The following is a 24,245-nucleotide window of genomic DNA, read 5'->3' as shown; positions in this document are numbered from 1 at the left end:
CAATAGTACTCACAGGTACACCCACCTTACTTGCATTTACATGTGGGCAGTCTTAGTCAAATCATACCACGAACTGACCTAGATTTGTAGGGGTGTGGTTACATGGGGCATTTCAGGAAGGTGTGGGTGAGCATTCGCTTTATAAGTTGCACGGACAACTTATAACACACCAAAGAAACAGAAAAGCACATATGACCTATTTAATTCAATCCATTTCAATCATCAGTGAACAGTTGCTTTTTCACAGCGGAATTACATTTTCAGATTTTGATTAAAGATTATGAGCGCACATTAAAAAAAATAATGCCCTGTCAATAATGTAATTTTTTACAAACACTGCTATATTTGAAAAAATAAGAAGTTAATACTATTTAAAATGCACGTATATAATGGAGGTTAAAGGATAGTTCACCCAAAAATTTACTTTATTTAAAGACTCTCCACCAAAACCATCTTTAGAACACTCAAAATATACAGCATTAGTTGGTGGAGTTCATTTATAATTCATTAATAAGCTTGAAAAGAGGATCTCCATTTACTCCCATTGTAACCTCAAAACACCACTTTTTTAAACTCTGAACTTTGGTTCTAAAGATCAAGGAAAGGCATCATGGGTTTGAACAACATGATGGTGAGTAAATAATGAACAAAATAAATATTTTGGCTGATATAGCTGCTTTTCAAAATCTTTTTGTTAATGTGTTGATGTGGCCACCTTTTGATCATTGTATCTTAAATAATTTCTGACAGGTTACCAAGATCTTCCAGAAGAAGAAAAACTCAGTGACTTACAGTTTTAGACAGTCTTTCTCTCTTTACGGGATGCAAGTGATGCTCTTTGAAAACCAATGTAAGAAATATAAACACTTAATGTGTTTACTGCAACATATCTTTCTGAATCAATTTGAAATGATAACTGATTCCATAATTTTTCAAAAATGATGTATTCTAGAGCCGTTTTGTCATTTGGACGCATTCCAAGTTGTGTTTGTAAAGTTTATAAATGTCTTTATATGTCATTTCATGTATTCTTCCAATCAGTTATAAACCACATAAAATAAATATGCTGGAGGGAAACATATTGTGTAATTGTAAATGTTTGCCAGGATGTAAATGTTTCCTAACATTTCCTGATACATGTTCCCAAACTAGTTATGTATTCTCATTTTCTCAGTCTATCCACATGGTGTCCGGCTCACTTCAGCTATTCCAGGAGCTGACATTAAAGTCCTGATAAATTTCAACGCTCCCAACTCTCAGGACCGCAAGAAATTCACCAGTGACCTGCGAGAGTCCATCGCTGAGGTCCAGGAAATGGAGAAATACCGGATAGAGTGTAAATAGTTATTTCATCAATTTTCATGAGCTCAATGTGTAAGTTTGTAATTAATGGGATAGTTCACCCATAAATATAAATTCTGAGATTTTTTACTCACCTTTGAATTGTTCCAAATTTGTTAAAATGTCTTTGTTCTGATGAACACAGAGAAAGATATGTGGACGAATGCTTGCAACCAAACAGTACTTGGACCCCATTGACTACCATAGTAGGAAAATAGTTACTTGCCCCCTTGTTCCGGCACCTCAGAATTTACAAATTAAGTCTTTTATCTCAATGAAATATAAATAATTTCCTCATCTTTGCTTTACTGCATTTGCGTCTTAGTCCGAAAACTGTCCTTCCAGCTTTTTATAAGGTGTTGGACTAACTTTAGCATTTCTTTCCATTTCTGTGTTTGATGCATGCAGGGCAATAACTTACGGCTTTAAATTTATTAACAACTAGCAAAATTGATGCAGCGAAGACAACAAGGTTTTAATCTTACATCATGTCTACACCGGACGTGGCCTGATATGACGAAACAAAAGACAATAGAATGCATTAGAACCCATTATAATAAAAAAATTGTCCAAACTGTATGCGCCGTGGTGCGACAATCTCATAAGAACAAGCCATGTGTTACTCCGCATCCGGAGTAGACACGGTGTTATAGTTAAAAAGCCTCAATTTAATTTGTATTTCAAGAAACACAGTGTTGAAAATGATCATGATAAACTAAGATATGCTTGGAAATCTGTTTATTTGGTCTTTTGCCAATCTGTGCTTTATGCATGTTTGTTGACGGAGTGTGTTTGAATATGTTTAGCTGAACTGGAAAAGCAAAAGGGGCTGGTCAGACCCAGCATGTCTCAGAGCATGTCTGGCTTGAAGAAAGAGGCAGGAAATGGGACCATGAGCCGCACTAGTCTGGATGACACCTATGCCATGGGGGAGGGGCTAAAGCGGAGCACGCTCAGTAGCTCCCTGCGTGACCTCTCTGAAGCAGGTAAGTTACTGTATACCAGCGTAAGGTGCTGACAGACACAATGATCTGACTTCCTGTCCAGCCATAGCACCTTTGAATTTAGGCTTTGTATTTTTGTTTGATTCACTATGTAGATGGACATTCTTGTGAAGAATATGAAGAATATTCTTGCCAACTGTAAAGATTAATTACTGTTTTGAGTTTTAGTGGTTAGTAGTTTTTTTTCCTTTTATTATAAATAAATAAGCTTTAAGGACGTCAATAAACTGACCAAATTCCTATTTAGAAGATATAACCCTTCAAAACTGACAGTCCAAAAAATCTAGAAATTCCATGACATCACGCTACACTTCAGCCTCTTGTCAAAGTTCTCATCCAATCAAATCCGCTTTAGAATCGGAAGAGTGTTGTTTTATGTTAAGTCTAAATCGAAGAGATCAGACATCGCAGCCTTGATGAGAAAAGAAGAAGACAAACGCCAGTGTCACTCATCAGCGTAAATAACAAGCTTAAAATGACACATCACTGGTATTACTGATGTTTCCTAATGTTTGTAATATACTTTTTACACCACTGTGGCTATCAAGCTATTAAATGCAGCTTTGCCAGGCTGACTGTGCTATGTAAACAAACCACTATTGGTAATTTAAAAAGAGGGTGGAGCCACTCAATATGTCTCGTGCTCTTTGCGTTTTTCAGTTGAGATTACATCTCCACACATCAAATAATGCTCTGTGTTTCAAGGCATTGCAGTGGGGCTTTAATAGACATTTCATCGGATGCTGTCATGAATCTGACAGGAGGCAAGAACCCAGATGCAGACAGCAGCCAGAAAAAAAGACTTTGATAAACACAAAACCCACGATGGGGGAAAATGGTAAATAAACATGAACTCAAAACAAATTCTTCCCACGAGGGGGAAAACAAACGAAGTCCAAACGTAAAGAATAAAGTCCATGAAAACTTGACAAGACAAGACTGGAACAGAGAAAAACTCTGCAAACATAGCAAGTGAACCGGCACGGGACAGATTACACAGGGCCCTTAAATGGGGAATCTAACGAGGGAATAATCACACAGGGCAGGTGAGGGGAATTAAACATTAAGGGCGAGAATACGGGAAACAAGGGGACGGGCCAAGACACGCGACAGAAGAACAAATGGCGCCAAGTCACAACAAAGGCCACGTGTCTCCACACAGAACACAACAAGCACAAAAGACATGATACTGTCACGACCCTGTCCACAGGACTAGAAAACTCCTGACAAGAAGGACAGGATCATGACAGTCGCACGTGCCTGGCCCGAAGTTTACTTTCATCCTGTGTATCGTCTGGCTTGTAGCTAATAATATTACTATTTATATTTTAAATAAATTTATTTTATACTATATACAATATAATATTTGTAATAAAAATGAACAATTAGTTAAATTTAAACTGTTCCTGTCCGTGATGCTGATTGGACGACAGCTGTGCTTTATTCTAATTAAAACAATGAATTGACCACTTCAATTAACGATTCTGTTATTTATTGAATATAATTATTGAATTTCAGAGAGTACGTGAAGGCAGCATTATTCAAAATAAAGCACAGCCTCTCGTATCTTAATGCTTACTTATTTCCTTTATTTGTTAAAATCAAATGTATAGCAAACGTACGCACAGAAAACGTTTGTACTCCTAATTATCATATGAGAAATCTATAAATTGATAATTATCTTGAAACTGTGCGCAGCTGAGCAGTTTCAGATCTCCGCCTTTAAACAATGTCTTACTAATGTCATTGATATATAAAAAGCACCTGTCAACGTCCAAATCCTTTACGAACGGCAAGAAGCACTAGACAAGCAAAAGTGTGCATGTCTGCTCAGACCCTGATGTGTTTTTTATCCACGTCAAAGACCACTTTTATAAATATGAACATTCCTGTGGAATTTCGCGTATGCACACTCAAACGATCAAATCCATGCGTACACGCTTTATAAATGAGCTAGGAATTATTTAGTTCTTAATGATGTTTAATTAACAATGTTCGGGAGGAGCCGGAGCGTATAATCAGCCGGCTGGTCTATAATCAGCAATCAGAGCGTATACACAATCAGCCCTAGCGAGCTCGCTAATAAATAGGGAAACCATCTTACCTGCTCGATCTCCTAAGAGTTAGCATCCCTCCTCCACCCCGGCTCCTCTCCCAAGCTCAATATCCCACTCGAACCCCGAAGGGTGCGCTCTGGGCTCAGACCGGTTCCGAGCTCGGCGCACTGGCCCGTACCAAGGTAGAGTGTTTCGGCTTCGGATAGATCAGGCGAGCTCGGAGCCCGCTTCATGGACAGCACGCCAAATACGCATAACCTTCATTACCAAGCTCTATCATTATCCCTATCAACTTTACTGTTATCTACGCAGGTGAACTCGTGAAACAGTGAATGTAGGAAGTTTCTGAGCACAGCAAGCATGAAACAGGTCGGAAACACAGCAAGCGAGAACTTAATGGACTTAAAGGGGTCATATGGCACGAATACCTGTTTTTATGTGTCTTTGGTGTGTTATAAGTTGCCAATGCATGTATTAGACACGTAAAATTGAAAAAAATTAAGTGTCGATTCAAAAGATCGAAATCTATCTGAAAGCGAATGCTCACCCAGACCTGCCTGAAACGCCTCGTGTAACCACATCCCCACAAAGCTACGTCAGTTTGTGGAATTATTTGACAAAGACCGCCCAAATCTAAATGCAAGAAAGGTGGGCGTATGTATCAGCACAATTACTTTGTGCTGAATGTTCCTAATATGGTAAGAGGCATCACATTTCTGTCACACACTTTCAGTGTTCGACCAATCACTACTAAACTCACTTTTTTTTATATAGGGCTTTTTACAATTTTCATTTTTACAAAGCAGCTCTACATGAGGCATATTGACTATTAGCAAATCAATTTAAGTTATATACATGATACCAAATATATATATATACACCAAACGCTTCACACATACAATATGGACAAGACACTGGTTAACTGGCCAATCATAGCACACCTCACTTTTTAGAGCGTTTCAGAGAGGCGGGGCAAAGAGAAGATACAAACATGGACAGTATGTGGAAAATACAGCATTTTGAACCTAAATCGTGTATACACATTGCATTACATCTAAAACAACCAAAATATTTGTTTTAGCCGTGTCATGTAACCCCTTTAATTGGAACCTCTACAGCTCAGACTTTTCTAGTGACTTGATGCACTCAGTAGAGTTCTGTTAATTTAAGAAAACCTGTTGGAAGGTAGTCTCAAGTGATGCATTTATTGAACCTCAAACAAGCCAATTGAAAAAAATAAACGCAACCAGCCATAAAAAAGTTTATTTGAGGTCTGAATGTTTTTTTACAGTGAAAGATGTACTCCATGGTATCCATTAAGTCACTGTGTGCTATGTGTTTACATCGAGTGTAAAGTACATCTCTAATCTTTGCTGCTGCATGTCTCGGGCAGGCGAGCGCGGGTGCCGCACCAGTGCAGGATCTCTAGACAGCAATATGGAAGTAAGTTCGAGGCGGTGGATGTCAGCTAATGGATTTGATAACATGCAATGCAAATTCTTTGCAACGTCTGTGCTGCATAGGTCAACTGATGCATTCCTTTTGTTGATTCATTCTTTATCAATACCTAACCCATCTGCCTGCTCACACGCGTGCATGGAATCCTTGTTTTCTCAAACTGAGATTTGTCTGCAAATGCAGGTGGTCAAGAAATAAACACAAGCATGTTATTTTCTAACCTCGCCCATCTGACGTTGGCTGCTGTCAGTTGTGTCTGTAAGGCGGTGATGGTAATGTTACTCACTCTCAACAGAAACAGGGTGAAGTTCCTCTGTTTGAAACCCAAAATTTGTTCTTGGGTCAATGCCTGGTATATTGCGAGAAGCGGTATATTATTAAGAAGCGGCTTAAGTTTCATGTGCCTCGTGCTCAACAATGCCATGATTGCCATGCTGACTGAAATGAGACTTTGTAATGTTGAGGTTGACAGGATGGTTTGAAACTTTGGATCTTTTGCAGTGTTGTTGCTCATTACCTATTCAAAATATCTGGCATTGGGAATCAAACAATATATCATCTGTCAAAGGAACAAGCGTGGTTGAAGTAGAAGTAGTTATACAGCATCTTGGACGCAACATCTGTTGTTCTTTTATTATGGATCACGATTACTCTTTGGTAAAAGTATAAATGTAGACCAAATGAGGTAAGCAGGCTTATGGACAAATGATGAAATAAAAGGATTAATACAAGGATTAATATCGGCGTGGCGTTTTCTAAATGGAGAGAGATTCGCGACCAACTTGGACTCGACAGAGACTATGCTCTCGCGTGTTTTAATAGACAGGTAAGCACTTTTTTTGTATTGTACACTTTTCCGCATGCCTATTGAGTTGTTGAGAGACGGACAACCAAGTTAGTGTGATCATTCTCCAGGGGAATGTGCATTGTACAGTTCACTCTTTTGGACCAATAGTTTTTTAAGAGAAGTGGGGAAATGTTACTCTTCCGCATGTGTAGGGAAGATGATAAGGGTTAACCGTGTTCCGTACAGGCTTGCAATGATGTTCCGTACAGAGTGAATATGTCAGGGTTTTGAGGAGGAAGAAACCAATTGTAGGCAGACTGTGGTGAAGGGGTTTAACACAAAGACTTTATTACAAAACAATGAACAAATAAAACACCCACGATGGGGGAAAACTAAACTTAGGCAGGGTACAAAAAACAAAGACTTCCCACAAGGGGGCTAAAACAATAAAGAACAGAGAATCTACAACGTACACAACAAGGCACGACAGAAAACAAAGACATTCAAGGATCAGGACAAGCTAATCCAGAGACAAGGTAGGCTAATCCAAAACAAGGCATGAAAGCACAAAGACACGGATATACATGCACAGTAAGAACAAGTAAGAACATGCAACTCACGAGCACAGGACAATAGACAAGAGGATATTATATAGGGAGACAGACAAAAGATAATTAACAAGGGGCAGTTGTGGGTAATGAAACACTCAAGGAAAGTTAACGAGAAACGAGATGGCGGAAACGAAGACGAGGACCAGAGAGAGAGTATGGAAGGCCGATAGGGTCATCATCTCTCTCTCACATAAAACATGAGACTTCGTCATGACCCCAAGACCAAGAATAGACATGACATGAAGGCAGACTCATGACAGAATAACTTGATTTAAACTGCGAAAATGAACATTTAACCGATCAAACATGAGCTATTTAGTTGTTATCTTCAAATGGTTGTTAAATTAAATTGCCTGTATCCAAACAGTTTTGTAATAAACGGTTATATAACTTGATGTATACGAAGTTGTATTAAATATGTGTGAATTTCTATCATTGTGTTTTAACTTTGACTTTTTATGAAAAGTTGGCAATAAAAACATCACAATCCATTGAGTTAAAGTTAATGTTTAACTTGTTAAACCTGGCAATTTATTAATATAATATAAACATAATCACTGGACGCAGAATGATAGTAAAACGTGCTGCCCCTCTCGGGCTGTGAGTGTAGCCAAGCATCACCAGCAATTGAAGTTTAAATATTCCCGTTTCAAAACATTTATTCAACAAAAGGTTATATATTTAACATTTGACACTGAAATATTTATTCAGCTATCAGCAATAAAAGGTCATATGTACGGAACATAATTTTGTACGGAACACAGTTACTCTACATTACTTGTAAATGCTGTGGGTTCGTTTCAATTTACTTTTTAAACTACGACTGTACGACTGTTTTAAACACGTAAAACTGTGTAGCATTATGCAACCAAATCAATTGACAAAGTCCAATATCACTCGCGGGCTTACGTAGCATTACATTCCACGTTTCTTGCAAGCTAATTCATTAAGATGGCGTAAAATAAAATAAATTCATTACCTCGTCCATGAACATGATGGCCGATCTCCATATGCCTCTGGACGGTGAAAACGTCATGTCCCATAATTCCACTATCTTACATAACGTCATTTAGCTTCGCCTTTGTTGTTATTTCGAAAATGCGCAATCTAGCGGTCCATTCCATATTGTGGCCTTAAGCTGTATTCTTGGTTGTTACGTATGCCGGTTTTCGGTCAAGTAAGTAATAAAAAGTTGTTACTCATCCAGTTTTTTATATCGACTATGCATTCTATTATTCAAAGGAACTGCTGTGTTTCATGAGGCTTCAAGGAAATATAAAGTTGAGTATCATCAGCATAACAGTGAAAGCTAACTCGGTGTCACTTTAATATGTATCCTAGAGGTAGCATGTATAATGCGAAGAGCAGAGGCCCCATAGACTGAGCCCTGTGGTACATCGTACTGTACTGGGATTTGCGTGACACCTCATTGTTCATTTCTATAAATTGAAAACGGTTGGTTAAATACGATTTAAACCATTTCAAAGCTATTCCCTTAATGCCAACGTTATTTTGGATTCTATGTAGAAGTGTGCTGTGGTCAATGGTGTGGAATGCAGCACTAAGGTCTAGAAGGTCTACAACCTCGGTCAGATGCCAAAAGCAGATCATTTGTAGCTCTGATCAAAGCAGTCTCTGTACTGTGACATCCTCTAAATCCAGACTGGAATTCTTCATTGATTTCATTCCAAATCAAATCAAATCACTTTTATATATGTGAAAGCCATGAATGTGCATTGGATGGTATTCAGTGGTAGCAGATAGATTGTTGTATTAGTGCAGTGTGTACGTGTAGTCCAGTTTGAACTGTGTTTGAGGAAGGAGCATAATTGAGTTGAAACTACTTTTTCCAGAACTTTAGATATGAAAGGTAGATTCGATATAGGCCTGTAGTTCCCTAGTTCTCTAGGGTCAAGTTTTTTTTTTTGACAAGGGGCCTTATAACAGCCACCTTATATGCTTTGGCACATATCCTAATGTCCTAATGCGATGGGTTGGCACTCCATCCAGGGTGTATCCTGCCTTGATGCCCGATGACTCCTGAGATAGGCGCAGGCTCCCCGTGACCCGAGGTAGTTCGGATAAGCGGTAGAAAATGGATGGATCCTTAGTATTAGGTGTTGATACATGAAGTACCATGAGCGACACCTCCCCCTCTACCTTTTAGACACATTGGCTTATGTTTATAATAATAATCTTGGGGGACTGATTCATTTAAAGTAATATAATCTTCCGCTTTTAACAATGTACCTCTCAAACAGAGTATGTCTATTTTATGATCTGTTATCATATCATTAAAAAAAGTGCTTTATTAGAGAGATATCTAATATTTAACAATCTTAGTCATAACTCTTCATGTTTAATTTGTTTAATGTTTATTAAATTACTTTCAAGAGGTTTACGCATTATTTTATGTTTGCTTAACCGGGGGACAGACACACTCTCTATTTTATGATGTTTGCGAGAAGGGATTATTACATGTTGTACATTTTGTGTATTCTGTCTCCGTGATCTCACGCGAGGACCCCAGGACCCCTTCGACATCGGCTCCGGTTCCTGTGCCCCAAACACAGGCGGCAATCCAGAAGCGGAAGTCGAGGGGGAAACCTCTACCCCGTCAGCAACCTTCTCGCAGGAAGTGACACTGACAGGAAGACCCCAGGGAGAACAACATCGGGCCCGAATTTCACAGCCACTTCTCTGACCTACACAAGCTGTTGTTCAGGACGATCATGCAGAGGCGCATCCTGACATCCATAGGGTGTCAGGATTGGTTCGTGGCAATTGACCTGAAGGACGCTTACTTTCATGTCTCGATCCTCCCTCAACACCGGCTGTTCCTACGGTTTGCGTTTGAGGGGCGGGCATATCAGTACAGAGTCCTCCCTTTCGGTCTGTCCCTGTCCCCACGGGTCTTCACGAAGATCGTGGAAGGCGCCCTTTCTCCCTGAGGGGAGGAAGGTGTGCAGGTAGTGAACTATCTCAACGACTGGCACACTCGCGAGATCTGTTTTGTATGCAAAGGACCTGGTGCTCCGGCACCTAGATCGATTGGGACTACAGGTCAACCGAGAAAGGAGCAAACTCTCCCCGGTGCAGAGCATCCTCTTTCTCGGCATGGAACTCAGCTCTGTCACCATGTCGACGCGACTGTCCGCAGTATGCGCCCTGTGTGTTTTGAACTGCCTTGAACACTTCAGGCAGCCAGTGGTCCCCCTGTTTTCTGAGGCTCCTGGGACACATGGCATCCTCGCCGGGGGTAATACCCCTCGGGTTGATGCACATGAGACCACTCCAACACTGGCTACAGAGTCGAGTTCCGAGGAGAGCGTGGCACACCGGCAGCAGGCGTATGGTGATGACGCCCCTCTGCCTACGCACCCTAACCCCCTGGTCTTCCATGACCTTTTTCCGGGCTGAAATCCCACTTGGGAAGGTTGAGGCACGTTGTGGTGACGACTGACGCCTCCCTGCAGGGGTGGGGGTGCAGTGTGCAACGGGCACGCAGTAGCGGGGCGCTGGACGGGCGCCCGCTTGCGCTGGCATATCAATTGCCTAGAGTTGTGGGCTGTGCTACTTGCACTGAGGAGGCTACGGCCTTTTGTGCAGGATAAGCATGTGCTGTCCGCAGCACTACAGCCGTGGCGTACATCTACCGTCAGGGTGGCGTACGCTCATGACACATAACACGACATGCCCGATGCCTCCTCCGGTGGAGTCAACTGGTGATCCGCTCCCTGCGGGCCACACACATCCCAGGCAACTTGAACCAGACAGCTGACAGCGCTTTCTCGTCAGTATACGCCTTGCTGAGAGTGTCGACTCCACCCCCGCGCAGTCCAGCTCATTTGGATGCTGTTCAGGCAGGCCCAGGTACTCCTACTCGCACTTGGTTCTCAGAGCTGATGCTCTGGGCAACGACTGCCCCCTGATCCATTCCCCTGACGGAGGACCTGCTTTCTCAGGGGAAGGGCACGTTCAGGCATCCCAGACCAGACCTCTGGAACCTCAATGTCTGGTCTCAAAACGTGACGAGGAGAACCTGAGTTGGCTCTGTGACGGAGACCATCACCCAGGCTAGGGCCCCATCTACTAGATGGTAATACGCTAATTAATGGCGCCTCTTCTCGTCCTGGTGTCCCTCTCAACGAGAAGACGCACGGAGTTGCTCGATCGGGATCATGTTGTCCTTCCTACAAGAGACTGGAGACTAACATCTCCCCCTCCACACTGAAGGTTTATGTAGTCTCTATCGCCACTTGTCACGACTCAGTTGATGGAAACTCTTTAGGACAGCTCGACCTGGTCACCAGGTTTCCTAAGGGGCGCTAGAAGGCGGAATCCGCCTCGTCTCCGCTCCATACCCTCTTGGGACCTTAATTTGGTCCTGGCGGGCCTCTCTGGGCCCCACTAAAAGCCCCTCGGAGGTTCCGATCTTCCTCACCTTTCGAGTAAGACGGCCCTCCTGATGGCGCTCCCTTCAAGAGGGTAGGGGACCTTCAAGCATTCTCTGTGTCCCTGGATTGTCTCGAATTCGGCCCTGGCAACTCTCACGTTATCCTGAGACCCAGACCCGGAAACGTGCCCGAAGTTCCCATGACTCCCTTTTGGGACCAAGTGGTGAACTTGCAGGAGCTCCCCATTGGGGAGGAAGACCTAACCCCATCCGTGTTGTGTCCAGAACGCACACTGCGCCTCTACGTGGACCGCACGCAGAGCTTCAACTCTGACCAGCTCTTTGGAGGACAGCAGTAGGGGAAAGCTGTCTCCAAACAGTGACTGGCGCACTGGATCATGAATGCCGCCACGGCGACATACCGATCACAAGCTTACCCATTGGCAGTGTGGGCTCACTCCACTACAGTATACACTCCACGGAGTATAGCCACCTCCTGGGCACTGGCCAGAGGCACCTCTCAGGCAGACGTTTGTAGTGCTGTGGGTTGGGCTACGGCCAACTTTTTCGCAAGGTTTTACGTCAATCGCTTAAACCCGGTGTCGGCCCACGTCCTGCGTGGCGACATGTAGGACTGGCATCCGGCGGGGCGTATGCCTGGTTAAGAATAGGCATCCCATCCACCTCCCTTCTTACCCAATCACATGGCTAAGAACAGGCATTCCATCCATCACTAAGCAAGCACCCCCTGGAGGTCGGCTGGGCAGAGCAGCCTTCCCCCTTAGGCCGGGAGAACATATGAACTATCACAGTCCGTGGGCTGTTCCGTCTGATGTATCCTCATGAGATGGTTCCCACTCCTGGTAACCCATGAATTCCCCCAGGTCGACCTCCACCTTGCGGTTACCTACTCAGTCCGTTAACTCCACAGGTCAGGGTGGCTCTCTGGGCCTAGCCTGTGATCTGACACACATGGGGGCTCCCTCCTGACATGTTTTTGCTCTTCTACACAGTCTCTTTGAGGTGATTGTGAGAGGCGTGTGATCAAGGAGTGGTATGATGGTTGGTATCATATCAGTGCTCAGTCTCTGATATTTTATCTTTTTTCAGGACCTATTAGAAAAAAATCTATTTAGATCTATTTAGCAGCTATCGCTGCATGTCATGTCGAGTTCAATGGCACATTGGTCGGCAAAACCCTCTCATTTTCAGGTTCATGAAGGATGCTCGCTGTTTCCTTCCTGTGCCTATTTAAGCCATGCCAGAGTGAGACCTGGTGCTGGAGGCTTTGTCACTACAGCCTATTGAGCCTTTGGGAGACATTTCTCTAAACATCTGTCTTTCAACAGTCAGTGTTTTTTATGCACTCTTTGTTTTTTCCTTGTGCACTAAATTCTATTTCGGTAGAGATACAATTCTCTTTGGTATAACCAGGCCTTCATGCCTAATGCTTCCCAGCTGTGACATGTGAGGCGATTGAGGCCTTTTTACTCCGTGGAGGATGAGAGGTTAAATGCTCTCTGTCCTGTGCATGCCCTGTGGGTTTACATTGTCAGGACAAATGGTTTTTAAAAGAGCTCACTCTACCAGAGGCATGGCTGCCTCTTGGGCTCTGCTTAGGGGAGTTTCACTGCAGGACATTTGTGCTCCTGCAGGTTGGACTCCTCTTCATTCATTTGTCAGATACTACTGGTTGGATGTTACCAGGACTCTGGGATATCTCACTGCCCATGTGGGTTGTTTTATTGTGACGTGTCATGCACTGCCTTTTCAGGTGACCATCCTCTGGCTTTCAGAGCCTCGCTGTGAGTGTATGTGTTAACCGGTTGTCCAGTTCTCCCATAGGTAGATCTCGAAATGAGATGATGATAGAGAACAATTGGTTACCATCGTAACCCTGGTTCTCTGAAACATATCGAGTGGAGAGATCCACCAAGTTTGCCCCGCTTGCTGCATGAGAAGTATGCTCACTGAGGAAAGGTAGCGCGTGCAGGTGCCTTCATACATTTGGTAAGGGGGCGTACCCTCATTTGGCATAGGGAACGCGCTCCTGTCTGTCAAAGCCAGACTTGGTACAATTAGATGCTTCTGCAGAGGTCATGTACGGATACCCTTCCCATAGGTGGATCTCTCCACTTGATGTTTCAGAGATGCGGGGTTATGATAGTAATCTATTATTTTTGCAGCATTTGCATGGTAATGTTTCTCCTTCTTGTTTTTGTGTTTTAGTTTTCAACATTTTTCTGTTATTCAATCAATCTTTTATTGTTTCTGTCCAACAAATAGAAGGGTTTGAGTCAAACTATGTTGTTTACAGCAAATGCCTGTCCAAATCCTGTCCAAACGTTTTCACACAGCAGGGTTAGTAAGAACATATGAAATTCTATTAATATAAATACTAAATGCAATTACAATATGAGAAGGATAAATAAAAATGTACAATTAGGTTTAATATTAAATACTGCCAGCTGAATTTTAGTAAGTTGTGGTGATGCGACAGGCCAATGATCCTAATCATTGAAGGAAATCACCACAGACTGGCTTCAGAATAATGAAAATGCGCAATTTGGTTTAACCCAATCCAGATGCTTTGAATTGACCTTAAAGGAGTAGTTAACCTTTAAGTTGAAAATTCTGTCATGATTTACTCACCCTCTTGTCATTTCAAACCTGTTTGACTTTCTTTTTCAGAACACAAAAGAAGATATTTTTATATATATATTGATATGATATATTGATGATATATCTATTGCAACCAATGCAAGTGAATGGGGGGTGGTTAACATTATTCTTCAAAATATCTTCTTTTGTGTTCTGTTGAAGAAAGAAAGTCACACAGGTTTGAAATGACAAGAGGGTGAGTAAATGATGACAGAATCTTCATTTTGAAGGTGAACTACACCTTTAAATATGGGGTAACATGCTATGTCATGCATTCTGACTTCTTTACATGGTTAAACATGCTGGCTTTTCATGCTTAACATGGTCAACTTGTTAAAAAGCGAGTTGGACGTATAGTATTTCTGTGCTTGATACACTCCCCCAGCACTCCAATTTGTTTCTTAAAGTTTTTTTTCGTAACAGGGATCCTATCCCTTTATTGGGCAATTCTCGGCAAGGCCAAATAAATAGCTCGCCCATGCACAAACCTACTAGCGATAGTAAGAACCGCCTACCATCAAGATTGGCTGCACTGAGTCAAGATGGCTGCGCTGTGCTCCTGCAGCTTGTTACTCTTGCGATAGTGAGAGAAGTCAGTAGTTTGTTTGTTCTCAGCATTTCACTGATGGATGTTATATAAACGGTGGAGATCATTTCAAACTGATAGACTGCGGGGTCCCAGTGCTAAAAGATGCCTGACATGAACTGCACGCAATAAGTGAAAAGTCATATTTTTTGGGAATTGGCACTTAACAGTATAATTTAAAAAACATGAAGGGATTATTGCAATGAGGTAATGTTAATGTTTGCTCGTGCTCTAGTTCCGACTCCCCTCCTGACTCCAGCAGCTTGTGTTTTTCGAAAAAAATCATTGTACAGCTGTATCTGTCTTTTATAAATGTAACCAAACTAAATAGTCTTCGAAGAAACGATGTATAGATCAAGATTAATATGAGATTGGCAGAAACTGAGTGTGTAATCCCATTTTTAAGAAAGCTGTTCAAACCAGACATCCTACAAATGTGTCTCAGATGAAGTGGTTTTGTGAGGAGGAATGGTGAAGAATGGTTTCAAATGTTGCGCCGGTCGGATCCCGAGCTACCAAAAGTGCTTGCTTGATGTCATTGATGCCACAGGAATTGGAATTGTTCGTGTGATATCAGCTTAACCACATTGCCTGTTTTTTGTTGTAATTTATATGAGGATCAGATCACATTTTATGATAAATGACTTCGGAAAAACAATGATTCGAAACAAATAAATGTGAAAAAAAACTTCTGGAACCAAACCAAGTAGAAGAAGTAGCCGGTCACTCTTCTGAAGGGGGAATCACTTAGAATGAATTGTGCCCACTAATAGCATTGTGTATTTTTATTGTGCATTCTTCAGACTAATTTATTAGGCAGTGAGAGAATGCAGAAGTCACACATCACATGCTATAGTGACACAGAATTCCTCTCAGAAACAGTGTTAAATCATGAAAGAGTTCCTGTTTGCTGATATTTCATTAACTCTCTGCTCACAGGACTTCATCATTAGCTGTCCCACCCTGGACCAGAGACAACCCCTCGCCAAGGATCACCTATTTCCTGACACACACAGCGCTTCAAACTCCTCTTTCCTTATCGGGTCACCTTTCAGCAACAGACAGGCCAAGGATTCAGTCGTGGGCTGTACTCCAACGATTCCTCGAGAACCCAGCCCCCCCATCCTCATCTTCCAAACGCCACATCCATTTAACCTGCACCACACTGCCCACCACTCGCATCTGGGTCATTTTCCCAAGAACCCTCAACCATCCTGCCACTATCCTCCAGCACTCAACTCACGCGGCCTGCATCTCTTTAGACGGCGATCTCACGCACCACACAACCCCCACTGGCCCCAGCACACAGTCCAGAACAGACATCTGCATGCGACCAGCAGACACTGCGGCATCACCATGCTGGTGTGAGCTCATTTCTCACTTCACAGACATGATTGAACTGAGCCAGAAGCCCACCCAACACCCAGCCAAAACCCAGAGGAGCAACGCATAAAAAAACGCATCTCTCTTTAATTTACTACATGGCTTCAGGTAAATGTCCTGTAAACATCTCTGGTTCATATTTCATCCCAGAAATTAAAAATCCACCCTTAACATCCATCATTTTAGTCCTTTCTGTCACAGAACACAAGAGATGTTGATGCTGTTCACTATGTGATTTTTAAAAGGAGGATTTTCTGTTCTATTTTATTTGTATAGTATTTTTGTTACAAAGAAATATTCACTTGAAGAAAAGGGTTTATATGATCTGCATTTTCCGATCTTCATATGAACTGGAGATTCAACGCTGGCTGGACATTTTTACAAACACACTATCTGTATCTATAAATAAATGTACTTAACGTCATTGCCTCTGTGGACAAAATACTTGGCACTGCTGTAAATTTCAACACAACATATTTAGAGAAACTGCAGAAATTAGCATTGAAAAGAAACTTAGTCCAGTGGGAAAAGACACAAAATCATTCCCACTTTAATGCACAAAACAACAACAAGAAAACAATATGTGTGCTTGGTTTTTAAAGGTGCAAAGGTTTTTAAAAGGCCTCCTTAAATTCTCATTACTTCCTAATTTTCTTAAAGGAGTAGTTCACCATCAAAATGAAAATTCATTTACTCACCCTCTTGTCATGTCAAACCTGTATGAATTTCATTCTTCTGCAGGAAACAAAATAAGCAATGCAAGTGAATTGGGGGCTGTTAGAACACAAAATAAGTTATTTTGAAGAATGTGGTTGAGGAAGAAAGAAAGTCACACAGTTTGAAATGACAAGAGGGCGAGTAAATGATGACAGAATTTTCATTTTGAAGGTGAACTACTTCTTTTAAAGTGATCAAAACTATTTTTGATAATTTCTACGTTGCTAACAAATACATCAAACTACACAGTCTACAAATCTAAATAATATTGTTTTCTTTGCATTACTATATTGAGAATTTTTTTGCATCACAACATCAGTCTAACAATACATTTCTATGCAAAATACAATGACTTGGACTATGGGGTGAAATATGAGCAGGGCATATAGCTGACAAGCTTCTTATCCCTAACGAGATCACATTTAGCTCAAATAAACAACAACAAAACTAGGGTTTGTTTGTATTAGAACATGCTTGTGGAGTAAATGTGTTTTAAAGCGAAGTCTTAGAAATCATTAATGAACGTGCCAATGATCATTTCATATATACTTATCAGCTCTATGCTCTGTGTGTAGTATATTAGTACAGTAGTGTTATTGTATCCATTTTAGGCTTGAAGCGATGTTAGAGAACACTGTAAAAATGTATTCAGAGAGTTTAAGAACAAAATCTTGGTCATTGAAAGTCAAGGTCAGATGTGAAGAAGAATGTTCCTAGAAATGTAGATCCTGGAGCACATTTACCTGCTGGAACATGTACAGTGTAAGGTCATTTGAAATTGCTACATATCACACTTTTAACCAGGAAAGACTTAGTTCAAGGACGTGAGATGTTAAAAATATACTTGCATGCCTTCAACTGGAACTTTTTCAGTGAAAACGATGAAGTCATATTTGATGTTTCTTTGGAGTTATGCACAAAACTAATGAGGGCCAGTGACTGAATTATTTTTCTATGTATTTAAGGATTATTTTCCTTCTAAAGTGCAATATGTTTGTCATGATACCATTATTTGATCGTAGTGGCGATCAACATCGAACAATTATTTGACTCATTGTTCCATTTGACCTCAAATTGATTTAGGCTTTAACTGTGATCTATGTTTTTGGTGTTAATTTATTATTGGAAATAAAGCGGTATGATCATGGCAATGGAGTGCAATCATGTACAAAAAAAAACCTTTGAAAGGATTTTCAGAGTTTGAGGTAAATATTCTGTCATATTATGCAGGTATCTTCACTCTTGAAAAAAAGGTGCTTCAAAAGTTTTTTTTCAGTGCCATAGAATAAACTTTTGGTTCCATGAAGAATCTTTAACATCTGGAGAACCTTTCTGTTTCACAAAAGGTTCTTTGAGGCAAGAAATAGATCGTTAGATTATAGAAAAGGAAGAAAGAGATGGTTCTTTAAAGACCTTTGACTGAATGGTTCTTTGTGGAACTGAAAATGGTTCTTGTAAGGCATCGCTTTGAAGAACCTTTTAAGCACCTTTATTTTTAAGACTGTGTATGTTTAGAGTAATGTATATTTTTAGCAAACTGTGACAGTTGACAATGATTATTACAAAGTCACATCCTGAACACATACACGTGTGTAAGCTAAAGTGACAGAACAATAATATCGAATTGAAACTTTTGTATCATAAATCTTATCTTATTATAATACAGATCATTTGTTGTTTGGTCTACAGACATTTTTTGGTTCGCAAAGCACAGCCACAATAAGCTATTAGTACTGCAGTATCATTAGTAACAGAACCCATTGGGTATTTTTGGCAGGGACTAAAACTTTGAACCGAAGGATGGCATTTAAACAATTGACATCACCAAACACTCTTTCTCTTGTGGCTCATATGTTCAACCTGTCCCCTGCAACCACCTTCCATATCAAGATAATTTTTACCATCCAATCAATCCCCGATGGATAAAAATAGCCGGTTTCATTCAGTCATATATCTTATTGTAGAAGTCAAAAGGGTTGTGAACACTTTCAGAAGAAAATGCGAGTCATTTCAGTCTGATGTACTGATGGCAGATAATCCCCAACAATGCACTGAAGGTTCAGATGTATCTTTTTTCTTTTAGTTTTTCACACTCGTCTTGTCTTTTTCTGTGTCTTTTTCAGCAGCGTTATATGTAGTTCCGTATTGCGTTGTGTGTTATTGGAGTGCTGCATGCCGAATATTCCACTCATCCTTGTGAAATATGGAAGGATCGTGTAGTGGACATCTGTTCACAGGTTAATAAAACCAGGGCTTGTAAAGACACAATTAAGCAGTAATAAACCAACCAGGGGTCCAAGTGGGGATGACATTCATTGTGTATGCAGTGTCCTTTCTGCATAATGTATAATGAGATATGTATTTCTGTCCGTCCAGCAATGAAATAGACTTAATCATGTGTGTATAAATATGTTTGTCTCCTCACTGGCTGCTATACTTCTGTTCAACTGAATGCATCAAGATATCAAAGAATATTTTAGGACAGGGAATTATTTTATTTGACCAGAGAAAACTGAATGCTTTTCATTTGTGATATTTTGTTTGTAATGGATCTCAGTGTCGATGTACAGTAAATGTAAAACTCCAAATGTGATGTTCAAAACACTCAATAAAATGTATATGACTATTTTGCATTCTTACATTTTCAAATTATACCATCACCAGCAAAATAAGTTTGAAGTGTTCTCCCTTGATTATATTTAAACCATTGCATTCCATTGCAATATTTTATTTTTTGCGTTTCAGCAGCTAATTAATAATGTAATGAAATAACATTAATCATAATGGGAATGATTAAATATCTCAATAATTTGTTTTGGGGAGAAATATCTTAGGTGACAAATAGCAAATCTGGCTCAGTTAATAAACTCAAACATACAACTAAGCAAATATCAGTCTGCTACATGATGACATTTCTCTTGCACGTTGCACTTCATTTAGTTTCCTTTTTTGAAGCTCAACTCAACCACTTCAGAGATAAATGTGCAGCTCTGTAAGTACGCAGGACATTTATCATAATCTTATCTGGTGCTCACAGAAGTGATGATCACGTGACACATCAGCAGCTCTCGTTGGATGAAACAAACTGTTCGACTAGAGAGAAATTGCAATATAGAATTTTTATGGACTACATCTAGGATCAGAATGTATATTGGATATTGGATCTATTTTTGTAGATCACATATTAAAAGGTAAGTGTAAGTATTAAAAGTGGTGTATTCACAGGATGAGTAGATCTTCAGGGCCACACCCATGTAGTTAAAGTTACAAATGACTGGAAAAATCTTTGGTAACACTTGTCTTTATGAATAATACAATATAAAGGGTTTAAAGGGTACTATGCATTATAATGCTTTGTAATGTGTGTAGTAATACATTAAATGTTGTTTTAAAGAATTACAACGAAAATAAAAATGCTAATTGTGACAATAAATTGATAAGAGTTTTGATGTATTAACTGTAGTTACAATTATTCATGAGCCATTACAATTTGCATTAAGGTGCATTACTTTGACTTTTATGATGCATAATACATATGCTTTAAGTAATCTTTATTTGGCAATCTGTCGTGGTATGCATAATTTTCATTTCACAGCCAAAAAACCTATACTACAATATTGTTAAACAGTGATGTATATTGAAACTTAAGTCATATCCACACCATATGTCTTGAAAAGAATCCATGTTAATAAAAACAAAAAAAATGCTTATTATAGCTAAAACTTGGTATCCAATGATTAACCATGGTTTTATAGTACGTATTCATAGTTTAATTTATAGTAAAACTAGAGTTATCCAAATATGAATAAATTCACAAATTTTTCTTTTTGACATAATACAACTACAATAAAACCATGGTTAATTTTTATACTACACCGTGGTCTGTTTAAATACTCGATTCTGATTGGCTGGAAAGCGTGCGTTGAAACTGTTTACTGCACTTGTTGCACGACTATAATATATTTTACTCTACTACTCTTTTAAATTATTACTCTTATACACATCACTGTTTTTCCACACATAGATGCAGTTTGGTGGTGGTTTAACGGCTCTTGTTTGGTGCTCAGTCTTTGCACACATCCACTGCGACTCCTGCAGATACATCACCTTACAGTCTGCAGGTCTGAGGGTGAACTGCAGCTCACAAGGCTTAAGGATGATCCCTCAACTGCCTACCACCGTCACAGAGCTCCTGCTGCAAAACAACCTCCTGTGCACAGTGACTCCAGGTCATTTCGACGCACTCCATAACTTACAGCTGGTCAACTTATCCAAGAACCCGTTCAACTGTGACTGCAACATCCGCTACCTAAGTCACTGGCTGAAAAGAAATCAAGCCATGTCTGGGATGGCCGTGTGTGCCAGTCCTGCTGAACTCGCCCACAGGCCCATTGATGGGCTCGCGGATGCCGATTTCCCCTCCTGTTTCTCTGCCGAGTGCTCTGGATGGGTATATAACAGCGTTTTATGCTTTGTGCTTTGCTTTCTCATTGGCTTACTGCTGTGGTGCCTGCAACTCGCCAGGAACTCGACATTTACTCTGGGAATCGATGAGAGTCACTCTGCATTGGAGGCCGAATCTCTTCGATCGCTCAAGCCTAAACACAGAGCTAGGATGAGACGCAGTATCGGAAGTGATGACATGGACACCCCTTTACTGAACATGGAGCTTCTTCCTCAGATACTGGATGTCCTGCACAAGCAGCACAACATCAAGATTAAAGTACCATGATGGGACAAACCCCATTTTGACATGTGTCAATGGTCGCTTTCTCTTCAGTACAAATTACGTCACTCTGCACATTTAACAGTTCATACACTTATTAGATGTTTTATTTTCCTAAAGCGACTTACAAGATATGCTTTCACTGGTGCTCCTTTTGAGTTGAACCCTAGAACATGGCATAACAGAGCCATGAACAGTTGAGCTACAGGAATGTCTTGAAATAAAACATTTACATTTCATGTAACATGGACAAAGATATTATTCAAATGTAAACCTTTTATGTAAGGTGGACTTGAGTTTAGAAAGTTTCATTGTGGTGTAAAGGCTCATTCACACCAAGAGCAATAAATACAGTACAATAACTATACTACCATCCATTCCATACATTCAAAAGTCCACTGGGGGCGGTAAAGAGAAGGAGTGTTTTGGTCCGTTAGATGGTTGAGTGCATAGTGCATAAATGTATAGTGCAAGCATAGGGTGTCATTTAGGACACAACTTAGGTTTTCCACTTTTATTTGTCATCTTTCAAAATGACAAAATATTTTTCTGGCATTTTAGTAGTCAAATGAAAAGTTGAGGTCCAAGGAATAACATTTGCAAAACATTTCATGTAAAGAAAATTTGCAGGAAATTTTATTTTCACCCTGAGATGCTTTTACACTTTACAATATTGAAGTTCCCACCTTTTCTTATTGGCTGTTATGTCTTTCACATCCTACAAAACTTGCTTTTTCTTTATTTCTATTTCTGCTTATGTCTTTATGTTCTTTTCTTAATACGCCATCCTTTAAAAATGTTTAAAAATGAATGACATCGAAATATCCTTCTCAGTTAAAGTGAAAATCAGCTAAAGCGTCTTGTTGCCATAGTCAATAGGCTTTATGTTGTTGGTGTGATACTAATTGATCCTCTTAAATGTATCACCATTTATGTATTGAAATTAAGGGGTGATATAGTGGGGATTCTCACTTACACTTCATAGTGGTTTCTGGGTATGAGTAATTTTTGGGACATATCGGGTGGTCCGTCCAGGTGGGATGCAGTAGAAGTCCTGCAGGTGATATAACTCAGATGTCACTGTACCATGAATGATGTGAAAATGAATGAAACTAAAAATAAAGTACATCAGTTTCTGACCAGAAGTGCGCTTGATATCCTGGAACACGATAAAAGCGTGACTCATGATGAGTATGAGTACTGTCTTGCTTTCTTTTTATCACAGTTCATACTATACACATGCTGTGAGAATTTGGGTTTTGCCTGTGTCCCATACATATTGTGTGAAATATATTTCAATGATGATTGTACATGCATTATGTCTAACGTTACTCAAGGTCAAGTGCTGACCTAGTTAACAGAATATGCAGACTCATGCTGCCTTATATGCACCAAGTTAACAGAATGTTCTGAACATCGTGCTGCCTTCTCCTGGAGCACTTATAAGGAGTTCCTAAAGCAAATGTACTAATGAAGAACATCTAATGAACTTATAAGGGGCTCTTAGAACAAATAACCAACCACGTGAATAATATTAATAGTTTCAATGACATATTTACTTCCTCCTGAATACAAATATGGGAACTATTTTCAATAAACTTTGGACTCTGATTGAACTGCACTCTGTGTCTGTGTCAAACTTGGTCTCCAGGCCTGCAACTCTGTGTGTTCCGTCGACTCGACTCTTCAACTTAGAATAACTGAATTTAGACTTAGGGGACAAGTAAGAAATAATCTTACACATGCCCTCTCTGACCTCTGTGTTATTCTGTGCAATTCCATCAACCCACATTCTTAAAAATAAAGGCGCTTAAAAGGTTCTTCACAGCGATACTGTAGAATAACTTATATTGGTTCCTCAAAGAATCATTCAGTCAAAGGTTCTTTAAAGAACAATCTCTTTCTTACTTTTTTATAATATAAAGAACCTTTTTTCGCTTTATGGAACCATTTAGACAAAATAGGTTAATTTATTTCATTGAAGAACCTTTTGAATAACCTTTCTTTTAAGAGTGGAGCCCAAAATCCTCGTCTTTGTAGCCAAACACCCAGCGGCAGACATGTTCCACTGCTATATCTCACAAAGCAAGAAGTTTGTAAGTTCCAGAAATCTTACAATATCTTCTGACTTATTTTTAAGTTGCAGTTTTCTAAATTTTAGATTCTCTTGCTCTTTCTGTCGTGTCTCTTCTGCTTATATTTGTTATAGGGTCGACACTTTCAGGGCTTTCAAATCTTTAAAGAATAACAGTCTAGGAGGGAATCGTGACCCATTGATGGAGGCCCTGAGACACAAATTAAATATTTAAACCAGTTTTTAAGCCATTTTCCAGTGAGTTTTGTTTTATTTAATGGTCCTGTCTGAGAGCTCTCTCTGCTGTTCAGAATAAGATACTGCAGCACAAGAACACCAAGATTAAGAGGAGACTGCCAGCAAATGTATAAGTGACTTATTATCAAAAGGCTGCAAATCTCACTTAAAGCATACAGTTTGCACAAGTTTACCTACAATTAAAGA

At 40.2% G+C, this 24,245-nt stretch overlaps 2 protein-coding genes across 15 annotated transcripts in view; both read left to right on the top strand.

Moving 5' to 3' along the window:
• iqsec1a (IQ motif and Sec7 domain ArfGEF 1a) overlaps positions 1-19,627 on the top strand; it is a 108,937-nt gene extending 89,310 nt beyond the window's left edge. For 11 of the 14 annotated variants that reach the window (XM_056732458.1, XM_056732459.1, XM_056732466.1 and 8 more), the window contains 5 exons: positions 751-850; positions 1,175-1,336; positions 2,148-2,327; positions 5,796-5,845; positions 15,841-19,627. In XM_056732458.1, coding sequence (XP_056588436.1) covers positions 751-850; positions 1,175-1,336; positions 2,148-2,327; positions 5,796-5,845; positions 15,841-16,269 — 921 coding nt within the window. In that variant the 3' untranslated portion in view covers positions 16,270-19,627. Of the gene's footprint in view, positions 1-750; positions 851-1,174; positions 1,375-1,486; positions 1,548-2,147; positions 2,328-5,795; positions 5,846-15,840 lie in introns of those variants that run through there. The other 3 variants (XR_008904804.1, XR_008904805.1, XM_056732467.1) reach the window with 3 other exon arrangements.
• A 325-nt stretch (positions 19,628-19,952) lies between these two features.
• On the top strand, positions 19,953-23,456 carry gp9 (glycoprotein IX (platelet)). The gene is made up of 2 exons (XM_056733359.1): positions 19,953-20,192; positions 21,026-23,456. The coding sequence occupies exon 2, from the start codon at positions 21,026-21,028 to the stop codon at positions 21,731-21,733; it is 708 nt and encodes a 235-aa protein (XP_056589337.1). The 5' UTR covers positions 19,953-20,192; the 3' UTR covers positions 21,734-23,456.
• Positions 23,457-24,245: the final 789 nt, after the last annotated feature.

Source organism: Triplophysa dalaica, chromosome 20 (assembly GCF_015846415.1).
Source record: "Triplophysa dalaica isolate WHDGS20190420 chromosome 20, ASM1584641v1, whole genome shotgun sequence".
Classification (NCBI taxonomy): Eukaryota; Metazoa; Chordata; class Actinopteri; order Cypriniformes; family Nemacheilidae; genus Triplophysa; species Triplophysa dalaica.
The sequence above is the reverse complement of the archived record's forward strand: the minus strand, read 5'-3'. Positions and strand labels throughout refer to the sequence as shown.